Source organism: Callospermophilus lateralis, chromosome X (assembly GCF_048772815.1).
Source record: "Callospermophilus lateralis isolate mCalLat2 chromosome X, mCalLat2.hap1, whole genome shotgun sequence".
NCBI lineage: Eukaryota > Metazoa > Chordata > Mammalia > Rodentia > Sciuridae > Callospermophilus > Callospermophilus lateralis.
Genome location: NC_135325.1, coordinates 19,312,441 through 19,325,811, shown reverse-complemented (window position 1 = coordinate 19,325,811; position 13,371 = coordinate 19,312,441). Strand labels below are relative to the sequence as shown.

The window sequence follows — 13,371 nt, the reverse complement described above, 5'->3', positions numbered from 1 at the left end:
CAAGAAAGTGATATTCTTAAAAAAAGAAAATGAAAATCCCTCCTGATGTACATTCAAGACCCAGTATTTAAATGGATAATTAGTATGTCCACTGCTTGCTGACTTTCTAATTAAGGACACGTCAGAGAATGCTTCTCTTTCATAGGAAATTGACTACCTATTGGCACCTCCACATTCAGTATCAAACAGCCTGTCTGTTTAGCTGCTAAATTCTGCTAAGCTGAGTCTGATTGGGAGAGAGGGTCACCCCTATTCAGTTTCTTTCCTTTTTTCCTCTTTGCTTCATCAATTTCTGTAGGATTTTCTTAACTTTAAAAGATGGTCAATTTTTGGTTTCTTTTTTTTTCATGCCTGACTAACCAACTTCTTCCTTATTGTCTTTGAGGATGTCCTATAAGAGTCAAAAATATATTATGAGACAGTTCTATGAATGACATCAATATAGCACTAGATCTCTGATATAAAATTACTGGGATAATCTTAGAATCACATGATTGAAGAAATAAGCATCATTATTTTGCTTTTCTTCTCTCTCTTTCCCCTCCATTTCACCAATGGGTACACAAACACACACACACACACACACACACACACGCATACACACTTTTATTCACTATATTTGTATATTACTCCTTTATCTTAACTTCAGAAATTGTTGAAGATGACTGTGTAAGTTAGGTAAATTGTTTAAAATTTTTCTAAAGTTATACCTTTTGTAATAATGTTTTATATTAATGTCATCAATGGGATCAATTTGAATATGTTCCATTTTCCACAGATTAATAACTAGGTCCTTAGTAGTATCCCATTTAGCAGTTAAAAAGCAACAAAATGACTGTTATTAGTGACAATAATAACAACTATAGAAGGAATAAACCATTTGTTCTTTGGTTTTTTAAAATTGTTTTTTTTAACTCTCTAGTACTTTAGCATTTAAATGCCATTTTCTTCCATTCATGCTCATTTTTAATTTTCTGTTAAAATGTTTACATATATTGATTTTGAAATGCTTATATCATTTTTCATATATCAGAACTGAGAGCATTAATGGAATTTAATATCACTTACTGAAATGATAAGATGAAGCCAGATAGTTTGAATTGTTAAGTTTTTATATTATCAAAAGAAATCTTGCTTACATCAACTTTATATTTTATTTCCTCATCTTGAATTATTTTAAAATATAATAGCAAAAATAAGATATGAGGAGTCTTATATATTTGGTCAAAGGGTTTAAATCCAACCTTAAACACAAAGTAATTGCTGTAGACAAATTTTCAAGAGGGAAAGTATAATCTTCCAGGCATTATTTCCTCAGATATAATTTGCAAAATGACAGCATCATTAGTCATTTTCAATTACAGTCAATCACAACTAGGGATGTTTAATTTTCCCAGCTGTTTTGTTGTTAATTAACTAGATTAAGCTAGGGTTTTTTTTTTTTGTCCAAACAAGTTTGTTCTACTGCCAATATCAATATCTTAACATTCCAAGAATTTCCTAAGTTTTTTTTGTTGTTGTTGTTTTGCTGACCGATCTTTAACATATTACTCACAACTGATGTATGTCTCATCATGCATCAAGATTTATATATGCTATATCAGGTCAAGTAATGTCTTATTTATCAAAATTTTACTCAGTTAAATATTACTACAATTATAACAATACTGAATTTCATTAGTGTGTTGTTGGTCAAAATGTTGCCCAATTAAATGTTATTAAAATTACAACAATATTTGGATTTTATAAATTACCCATTATGGATATAGTCTCATTTAAACTGGTACAATATTTTGTAACATCAGAAATCAATAGAGATGACAGACTGTCTTCAAATGATCAAATCCATTTTAACTGACTCTTTCAGTAAGCATAGTAACAACAGAAAGAGTTGGGAGACTTATAGAAAGAAGGTAACAATATTAGAGGTATTTTATAATTTATTGATACACGAGTAATAGAATTTCTTTTTTAAAATAACAGAAGTTTGTACTATATCTGAGACAAAAGACTATAAGAGGTTGAATAAATTCTAATCATGATGTATGAACAGTATGAACATGAAGACACTCCCACTTTCCTATTACGAAAATAAAATTTATAATAGACTTTTTAAAAATATTTTTTAGTTATAGTTGTCGATGGACCTTTATTTTATTTATTTATTTTTATGCAGTGATGAAAATCAAACCAAGTGCCTCACACATGCTAGGCAAGTGCTCTACCACTGAACCACAGCCTCAGCCCCTATAATAGACTTTTGAGAAATTTATGAATATAAATTTTGGGGGATATGGATAAGATAGCTGAATGTCTAATTATGTGTAACTTCTTAATTATGTAGTACTTTCATATTTGCAAACCTTACCTTTAATGAAATAACATTAATTTACAAATATTGTTTTTGCAACATTTATATTTTATGAAATAACTTCATTCAAATTCTTTTTCTTTTTTTTTGACAATGGTGCTGGAGATTGAACCCAGGGCCTTGTGCATGCGAGGCAAGCACTCTACCAACTGAGCTATATCCCCAGCCCTCAAATTCTTTATGTGTATATTCCAGAATTCTAGAGCTCAGAGTCTTTCTTCTACGTTATTTATAATATTGTGCTGTGAGAATCCCCACGTGATGCTATTAAAGCCGTCCATCTAAAAACTATTAGGAACATACCTGTAATCAAAAAATTAGGAATATTTAGCTTATCGCAGCATGGGAAGAAAGCACTCCAGGGAGTTTGTGGGGCATCTCAGTAAGAGGACTTAAGAAGAGCCTCTAGGAGGGTTTAGTTGGCTGAGTGATTCTAAGGAGGAATTAGGTAAGTGGAAGCCATGTCTGAAATAGATGCTGTCAAGAAATAGAGTCAATGTGGTGATGAGGTATCCTAACTTTTATCTAAAAGGTAAGAGGATTAAATCAAGAGTAGACCATGTCACTGTTAAAGGAGCAGCAGTGCCTCATATTAGTAGTCATTTCTGTGGTAGCAGATGGCCTTGTTTCATTATAGTTTATGTCTTTTAAGTGAGGTGTGTGTGTGTGTGTGTGTGTATGCACAATACACATATCTCACTTAGAAATTAGGAAATATATATATATATATATATATATATATATATATATATATATATATATATATATCCTTTTATTTGTCATCTACCAGTAGGGACATTTTTCACTTTCTCATTGCTGTCACTGGAATTTTTATCCCAAACCTCAATACCCATTTTAAAAGCTGCCCTTTACATTTTTTCCTTAAATAAATACTCTATATTTCCCCAATAGACTAACTTATTTGTTTGCTTTTTATAAATGATCTTTAAAATACTTGTTTACAGGTTTAGCAGGCATATCACACATACTTGTAATACTAGCCTGGGAAACTTAGTGAGACCCTGTCTCAAAATAAAATAAAGAGGTCTAGGATGTAGCTCAGTGGTAGAGTGCTCCTGAGATCAATACCTAGTACCAAAGGGAAAAAAAAATGACTTGTTAACAATTACTTCTACCACTGGTGAATATGAGGTTATATACTAGGAATAATTGCTAATGGTTTATCAACTTTCTTGACTTTCTTTTCTTTTTGTTTAACCAAATCTTGTCACGTTGCTTTTATAAGCATCCCAAACACATCTTTTGTGAAATATTACATATTTCACACCAATATGTAACTATATTGTTCAAAATAAAGCCACTGAGACATAGAAGACATGATAAAGAGTCTACTATGAAATAATTCTTTTCTGAGGAAGTATTTGGGTGAAGACTCTCCATTTAGGCTTATTCAGTAGCTCATGCTTTAACTAGGCAAGCATTTTTAAAATTTGAATTTTACCTCTGGCCCTCACTTGTATTAAATACATTTAAAAAGACAGACATAGAGACATAGGTGTTTCAATGACAATGTTCACATGCATGTCTGTGTATATACAGCCATAAGTGGATTCCTTGATTTATTCAGCAGATAATAATTACATGCCAAGCATCGATGAAGTGCAAGGTACAAGATTTTTAAATTTTAAAAATCTCAAACTCAAATAGAATTTAAAACTATATTTCACTTTAAATTAAAAAGGAAATCTATAGTAAGAAATCACCTTTTCTTATAATTAATTTATGCTTTTCATGAAGAAGAAATTTCACATCATATGTTATAATTGTCTTAACATTTAACAACTATTCTCAAGCAAAGGTATGTACAGTGGAAAAATATACAACTGCAAAAATCACCTATGATGAAACTAAATTTTCTCACTTTGAGTAAAATATGAATCCATATTGTTGAATTCAGAGCTCATCTGAGGAAAGCAGGGGACCTATAATTTAATGAGCCTATACAAAGATTAAAAATTTGGGAAATCTAGTCAAGAATAGGACATAATAACTATGATCCCACTGATTTTACATTTAAAAGAATTTGGAGTTTAAACACATATTTGTTTGTTTGTTAATTTGCTTATGGATTGCTAACATGTATAGCAAATTGTTAACTTTTATACAGTTTTACTGAGTGTTGTTCAAAATTTATTTTGTGAAGAACACTGCACTGGTTGCTTCAATCAAACATTTTTTATTCTTTTTCTTTTCTTTTTTTTGCCACCTAAAAGCATTTTACATCCTCATAGAAAAGATGAGGTGATAGAAAATATAGGCACATGCCAGAGAAGCACAAACCAAAGTGAAACAAAACAGAAAAGAACTTGCATGATATATAATCAGTTTGAAGTTTTAAAGTAAAACAGATTTTTTTAATTACAAGAATATTTTTGTGATGAGCCAAATCAAAACCTCTAGCCTTCCATAACTGATCTCATTTGCTAATAATTATGAAAAATTGACCCCTTGAAACCTAGGCATTTGTGGAACATCAGAGATACTACTTAATTTTTAAAACCCACCTCTGCATTTGAAATTACAGTGACCCCTAATTTGCCCATCTGGAAATAATTCTGGGCCAGATAACATTTGAATAAATGGGTAGACTTTTCAGAGTTTATGTATTAATAAAAGGAAAATTGAATATATATGTTATTTTCCAGATAACCAAAACCTAGTCCTTTAAGCACTGAAATATTTTTATTGTAACTATTTTAATGAAAAATTTTATTGACTATCTTCTGTTTTGCTTCATTAAGCTGTGCATAATATCTAACCAACAATTTTATAGCACTTTACAGTTCACAGAGTTCTTTGCACATTAAACATCTCATTTAGTTTCTCCAACAAAGCTATGAGTTAGGTGGTGGTATTATATCCACATTTCAAGGATGGTAAATCTGAGTGACCTATCTGATTTGCCAAGGATCACACAATCAGTAGTAATAAATTAGGACTGAAACCCAAGAATTCAGAACGAAATCACAATGTAATTTACAATTTCTTAATTTTCAGGGTTGTCACTATGACATCAGCTGTTATACAGTGATGCACGTGAGACATGATGAAGATCATTGCAGATCATTCTTTATTCTGCTGAGGCCCAAATAAAATGGTCAATTTCCTTTTAGAAGCCAAGCCATAAGATAAATATATATCTTTTTTATTTTTTATTTTTTATTATTAGTTGTTCAAAACATTACATAGTTCTTGATATATCATATTTCACACTTTGATTCAAGTGGGTTATGAACTCCCATTTTTACCCCATATACATATTGCAGATTCACATCGGTTACACATCCACTTTTTTACATACTGCCATACTAGTGTCTGTTGTATTCTGCTGCCCTTCCTATCCTCTACTATCCCCCTCCCCTTCCCTCTCCTCCCATCTTCTCTCTCTACCCCATCTACTGTAATTCATTTCTCTCTCTTGTTTTTTTTTCCCCTTTCCCCTCACTTCCTCTTATATGTAATTTTGTATAACAATGAGGGTCTCCTTCCTTTACCATGCAATGTAACCATCAAACACAATTTAGTAATTTTTCATCTCTTTGTCCACTCTCTCTGGGGGCATATGATTGTTGAGTAGAATAGTTGACAGACACTCCAGAAGTATTTAAATCAATTTCTGATTTCATTATCCTTCTCCTCTCCCTTCTTTCTCCTTTTATTTCTCCCTTTCCCTCTTCTTCTCTCCCTCCATCTTTCTCTCAGATTGTACAAGTGATTTCCTGTAAGTTAAATGATGTATGATGAGTCATGGTACCATATGTTAACCATATATTGAAATGTCATCTCTTCATTGAATGACCATGATTACTACATCTTGGTTATCAACTTTTATATTAATTGTCTTATTTCTATTATCTATTAGTACTTACTGATATCAGCATGGTTGCTTCTAGTTCCTCTTAACATTCTTTTCTTGTGAAATTACTAAAACTTCTCATGGGAACCAAGAGACTGGATACATTATTCACTAGCCTTTTACACTATTTAATTCTTAAATAGTAGCTTTCTGATGTCAGAAAGATATCTTTTACATGATCTTCAATGGTAGTTTTCCATACTGATAAGAGGCATTTTTTTTGTTTATATTTGGGTTTAAGCCTCACTTTTTAAGAAATAAAAGTAAGTATATTCATTGATATGCTAATAAATGCATTCAGAGCAAAAAAAATTAAGAGATTTTTAACATGACATTGGACACATTAAACATAAATAACTTCTAGAGTATAGATGATAGTTCAATTAGGAAGTGGTGAATGTTTAGTATTTGTTACATTTGGGTGTTTGTTTTGTATTTTATTTTATTTTATTATTACTTTTTTAATCAGGAATTGAACCCAGGGTACTTAACCACTCAGCCACATTCCCAGCTCTTATTTTCTTTTATTATATACTTTTTAAAATTCTGATTTGTTATACATGATGGCAGAATTCAATTCATTTCATATTACACACATAGAGCACAATTTTTTCAAGTCTCTGAAAGTATTGTATTTACACAAAATATTTTCATATCATTCGTGTCTTCACTCATATACTTAGGGTAATGATGTCTAACTCATTCCACCTTCTTTGCTACCCACATGCCCCCTTTCTTCCCCTCCCTCCCCTTTGCCCTATTAAAATTTCTGCATTCCTCCCATGATCCCCACCCTCATTGCCATTATGAGTCAGCATCCTCATATCAAAGAAAACAATGGCCTTCATTTTTTGAGGGGGATTGGCTTGCTTCACTTAGCATTATATTCTCCAGCTCCATCCATTTACCTGCAAATGCCATGATTTTATTGTCTTTTAATGCTGAGTAATCTCCCATTGTGTCAAAATTTCCCTATCCATTCATCTACTGAAGGGCATCTAGGTTGGTTTCATAATTTAGCTATTGTGAATTGTGCTGCTATAAATATTGGTATGGCTGTGTCCTGTAGTAGGCTGTTTTTAAGTCCTTTGGGCATAAACTGAAGAGTGAGATAGCTGAGTCAAATGGTGGTTCCATTCCAAGTTTTCCAAGGAATCTCCATACTGCTTTCCAGATTGGCTGCACCAATTTGCAGTCCCACCAGCAGTGTAGGAGTGTGCCTTTTTCCCCACATCCTCTCCAAAACTATTGTTGTTTGTATTCATAATAGCTGCCATTCTGACTGGAGTGAGATGAAATCTTAGAGTTGTTTTGACTTGCATTTCTCTGATTGCTAGTGATGATGAACATTTGTTCATATATTTGTTGATTGATTGTATGTCTTTTTCTGAAAGGTGCCTGTTCAGTTCCCTGGCCAATTATTTGTTGGGTTATTTGTGGGGTTTTTTTGTTTGTTTGTTTGTTTGTTTGTTTTTGGTGTTAAGGTTTTTGAGTGCTTTCTATATCCTAGAGATTAGTGATCTATCTGATGTGCTTGTGGTAAAGATTTGCTCCATTCTGTAGGCTCTCTATTCACCTCACTGATTGTTTCTTTTGCTTAAAAGAAGCTTTTTAGTTTGAATTTATCCCATGTATTGATTCTTGGTGTTTAATTCTTGCACTACATGAGTCTTATTAAGAAAGTTGGGCCCTAATCCAACATGATGAAGATTTGGGCCTACTTTTTCTTCCATTAGGCACAAGGTCTCTGGTTTAATTCATAGGTCCTTGATCCATTTTGAGTTGAGTTTTGTACATATTTTATTTTGAGACGGGATCTCTCCCACTAAATTGCTTAGGCCTCACTAAGGTAATGAAGGGGCTTTGAACTCGCAATCCTACTACCTCAGCCTCCTAAGCATCTGGATTACAGGTGTGTACCACCTCACCCAGCTACTTTGCCTTTGTTTTAATAGTTTATTTAATTTTAGAATTATAAAATTTAATGTTTAATTGCTGTGTTTGATAACCAATACATAGAAGTGCTGAAGTGTGACAATATATTTTATTACCATATTCTTTCCTGCTTTGTCTTTAAAACATTTAATATCATTTATAAGTATATTTTAAATTCATAAAATTATTGTACTATAAACCTTTTCTTAGCTTTTTGAAAACTCATCACTGAGTTTTAAATATCCATCCACATTGCTCTATGTACAACTAGTTTGTTGATTTTAACTGTTTTACACAATTTAACTGTTGTAAATATCCATCATATTAAGTTTTCCACTTTCTGGGTGCCGCAGTCTCTGGCTGGGCACAAATCACGAGCCACCACACAGCTTGTAGATTCAAACAGCAATTCTTTATTCCCGAACTCACACTGGCACTCTACAAACACGTTCTGGGGAAATCCATGTTCTCTGCCCAAATCCACACCTACTGGGCTTCTGTCTCCCAAATATATTGTCTTAATCCCTAAGAACTCAAGAGGAACTCAGGCAGCAGGATACGCCCTATTCTAAACCAGGAACACCCTAAACACGGATCCGCCCTGGTCCTTGAGCAAGGTCACCTTTCAGGAGTCCTTCCACTAAACAGCATGGGGATACGCTGGCAATGAAATTGTCATACCTACTTGGCTAATGGCTCCCAGCACTGGGCATACACCTGTGTTGATCTCCATTCCCTACAATGCCCCAACAAAATTTCTTGTATTTCCTTGTGTCATTAGTAAACTGAGTAAACTTTTTCATACAGTGATATGAGAATATGATCAGCAGGGTTATGTTGGTTTTTATTTTTTTTTAACATATGACCATGTTTCTACCGGCAATAACCAATTGCCACTGAAGTTATAGCTTTGTGCTTTAGATAAGTCTTGTTTTTCCCATAGCTATCACCTAGTTCATGGCTTAGGAGATTAATTTTTCGAAAACAGTCTGATTAGGAATTATAAAAGCCTAGTAAATTATTATTCACCTGGAAAATTTACATGAGATCTTTTAAGTATTCTAAAAGAATCCACCCATGCTGTGTAATTCACATTGTAGAGGAACACGCAGTTAACTCTCTTTTCTTTTGTTCAACCAGCGATTTTTATTTAATTGGATTTAATTCAGAAATATTTACTGAACAAATATTATTAGGAAGCCCTGGATTCAGCATAAAGAGAACACCAAACATGGAATAGATGAAAGGCACATAGTCTAACTGGAAAGATACACACTGAAAGAGTAGACTTAAAGCCTTTTAACTTTCTTGTTAGAAAGTTTCTCTTCAGCACTTCTCAGATCAAAGTCAAACACACACACACACACACACACACACACACACACACACACACTCCTTCACCTTTCTCTACATGGTCAAACTCTTTGGTCAGATCCAGACCACTTTTCACTCCTATTTCCACATTAGTTTCCCAATTCATGTCTCTGCTTCCTTCTGATAAAGACTCCACACTAAAAAACACAAATCTTATCACATCACTTCTCTACTCTAAACACCTCCATCTACTCCCTGATTTTAGAAGAGAATCTGATAACCACACATTACAAGACCTTAATAAATTGTCATTGGATCTGGCCTAGCAGTTACATATCATTCCTTATAAACTCTGGTCCAGATAACCAGGACAAACTGCATTTTCTTGAAAAGACTCAGTGGCTCTTGTCTCTGTGCTTTTGAAAATGTTCTTTCTTCTGTTAGGAATGTCTTCTCTCTGCCTGATCCTCAAAAGTTACTTTTCTGAAAAAATAAGTCACCTTTATTAACAAACCCTAGTCATCTCTCAAAACCAATTCATATGTTAGCATTTTAGGCAATCTATTGATCTCTCCAGGCTGAGTTAAACTGTTTCCCCAGTGTATCTTGTTGAAATCATTATTATTCCCCCACAACTCAACTGTAATTTTCTTACATGTCTATTTTTTCCACAAGACTGTGAATGTTTAGTGGTCATCTTCATTTGTAAACTTAGTAACTGGCACAAAGACTGGCACAGAGGAGCACCTGAACATTTATTTTCTAGAATAAATAAATAAATGAATGTTTTTACTGAAGTTATTGGCACTAAATTAATCATTAGCACTAAACCACAATATGTATAAAACATTCCAGTTAGGTTGGGTTCATTACCATTCCTATTTACTCAACACCTCTGTAAAGAATTTGTGATTTCTGGGTCTTCCAACTCTGAAACTTCAGACTAGAGATGCAGTTTCTGTTATTCATTTTAATGATATCCAGTGTCAATAAAATTATTTGTATACTCTACAAAATAAACTTAGGAATTTACAGTTATATAAAATCGCTGCTATTAACACTCAGTGCACTGGTGAAGTTTTTAAGTGTATTACTACTATATTAGGAAGGTTTGCTAGTTCTAACTAAAAATTCTGTCACTTAACACAGTAGAAATATTTTTCTTGTTTAAATGACAGTCCAGTGTTTGTGACCCTATTCAAGCAGCTTTCCTGCCTGTGTTATTATAGAAACCAAGGTTACATCCATCTTTTGACTTTGCCATTCCCTTGGCAGCTTTTCTCAACTAATGTTTCCCAAGAGAATTAAGTTGTATTGCAAATGATATGAAGGCCCATTTTTGTATTTTTCCAAGGATGCTACATAGCCAGTACATTGAAGATACTTAGGTAACTCATTATGTATAATGGAAACCTTCAACATTGGTCATGTACAATCAGCTTTGGGATCATCTGGAAAACTGTTAAAAATGTAAAGTCCTGGGCTGGGATTGTAACTCAGTGGCAGAGAGCTTGCCTCACACGTGTGAGGCACTGGGTTTGATCCTCAGTACCACATAAACATAAAAACAAATACAATAAAGACATGCTGTCCATCTACAATTACAAAAAAAAAATAAATGTAAATTCCTGGGCCCCACCCAAGCCCTACTGAATCCAGAATTCTGGGATTGGAACCAATTCATCAGGCCTCCAGGTGATCCTGTTGATTCTCAAGTATGAGAACCACTGCTCTAGGAAATTAGAATTTAACCCTGCCCCTCCAATTCTTGAGAAGGTTTGCACTAGTACCTTTAATGTCTTCTGCTTCCAGTTAATAGAAAAGGAAGAAAAAAAAGAGTCTAGATACCCAACTCTATTTTTAAAAGTCTCAGCACAGAACTGACAGATATCACTTCCACTCATATCCTAGTGGCTATAACTTATCTTTTTTTCTGCCCAGTGGTGTGCTGGAGCCAGCAACTTTAGCTCAGGAGAGTTACTATTAAGTTTGCAGGCATTGAGAGTCATTTGGCATTATATTAGTGTATGTATATATATATATATATATATATATATATATATATATATCACAATTTAAAATTTGCAGCCAGAAACACAAACACTAAAATCAGAGAACCATTTGTTGTACATATACCAACACACTGCTAGCCATAAACAGTTGGCTGACACCATTGGAAGTTCTGCAGCTGAAATGACCTTTCAAACTTGCACTGATATGAGCCAAATTGGCCACATCTTTATATCCTTACTTTGATTAGTCATCATTGAGTGAAGCCAGAGTATGTGCTTGGAAGACACAGCTCTCTGCAGCTGTGAAAGTCTCTGAAGGGACTCACAGCTGAAGTATGTCTTTCTACATCATTTCTACCATCTAGGACATGAGCATTTTCTTGCAGGGTCTCTAGGTGGTGTATCCCCATGTCCTCCACAGCTTCTTTCTCCAAGAAATTCTGATATAATTGAATTAGTGCATTAGGACTATTTTTAAAGTTCTCTGGATAATTCTAGTATACAAAACCCCTAGATATTATTTTAAAGAGTCAAGTCAAGTGCTGAAGACTGTTTTTTGCTTGTTTCGGGTTTTGTTTTTTTGGGTTTTTTTTTTTTTTTTTTTTTTTTTTTTTTTTTTTTTTTTTTACTAATGTTTGCACTCTACTTTTTTAAAAAAGAAATTGTGCCTGGAGGAAGACTTTATATGCAGCAATCAATAAGTATTTGTAGGGTAGTTGGCTAAAATAATTATAATTACATTGAAAGGCAATTTACCCAGAAAAGTTAATTTAGAAGTAAAATATAATAGAAATCCAATAATATATTCATAAAATGAATTAACTTCAGGAATTAAGTTATTGTCAAGGTGATAATCAACTAACAATTCAAATAATGTGTGCTTTTCTATTAAAGAAGAAGCTGGAAGATCTGAGCACTGAGTGGGAAGCAGTAAACCATTTACTTCAAGAGCTGAGGGCAAAATACGCTGACCTTGTTCCTGGACTGACTCCTATTGGAGCCTGTAAGTATACTACATCCCATTCTCTTTTTCCTTAGCTGTTTGCTAAATGTAGTGATCCCTGAGTGAAAGGGAAAATTATTTTCCAATTCTGCAGATAGGGATAAATCTTGGTGTTATTTGCTATGCAAAAGGTCTTAGAGTAGGTTCTTTGGAAAATGACTGTGATTCGAAGTGTTATATGGCAAAGGTTTATTGAGAAGCATTCTTTGAAGATAAAACTATAGAGGAGGACAGGAAGGAATGGGAAAGGCTGAAACGTGATGTGGTTTTAACAGAAACTCAGATTATTCAGGAGCCCTAAATCTAGGCTGGCTTTGGAGAGCTGCACTGAATTGCAAGGAGAGATCTCACCTTTGTATTCCTGATCCAGCCACAGCCATTACCTCCGGGATACCTTCTGTAAGCAGTGGAGAACTTGGAAAAGCACTTTTCTGAGGCTGGAAGAAATTCCTAGACAGAAAAATGATAAACAACCAGTATTCCTATCTATCATCCAAGAATGGATGTTTTTCAATCAAGGTGAAGCACCAGAATATCCACAAGAATTCCATTTCAATGAATTCTGTATCATTTAGACAATGTCTTTTGAGTATGACTAAAAAAATCACAAAAACCCACATAGGCCTGTTAAAATCTGTTTCATTTGAAACTAACCTCTTTTGGGGATAAGGAGAACTGGGGATTTAACCCAATGGCATTTTAGCACTGAGCCACATCCTTAGCCATTTTTTTAGTTTTTATTTTGAGACCAGGTATTTTTAAGTTGTTTACAGCCTCACTGAGTTACTAAGGCTTGCAATGAACTTGTAATTCTCCATCCTCAGCCTCCCAGCCACTGGTATTAGAGGCTTGTGCCACC

General features: G+C 33.7%; 1 protein-coding gene across 3 annotated transcripts in view; it reads left to right on the top strand.

Moving 5' to 3' along the window:
• The window catches only part of Dmd (dystrophin), a 2,011,337-nt gene that overhangs the window by 1,301,659 nt on the left and 696,307 nt on the right, over positions 1-13,371 (top strand). For all 3 annotated transcript variants that reach the window (XM_077107047.1, XM_077107046.1, XM_077107045.1), the window contains one exon: positions 12,404-12,512. In XM_077107047.1, the coding sequence (XP_076963162.1) occupies positions 12,404-12,512 (109 nt within the window). The remainder of the gene's footprint in view (positions 1-12,403; positions 12,513-13,371) is intronic.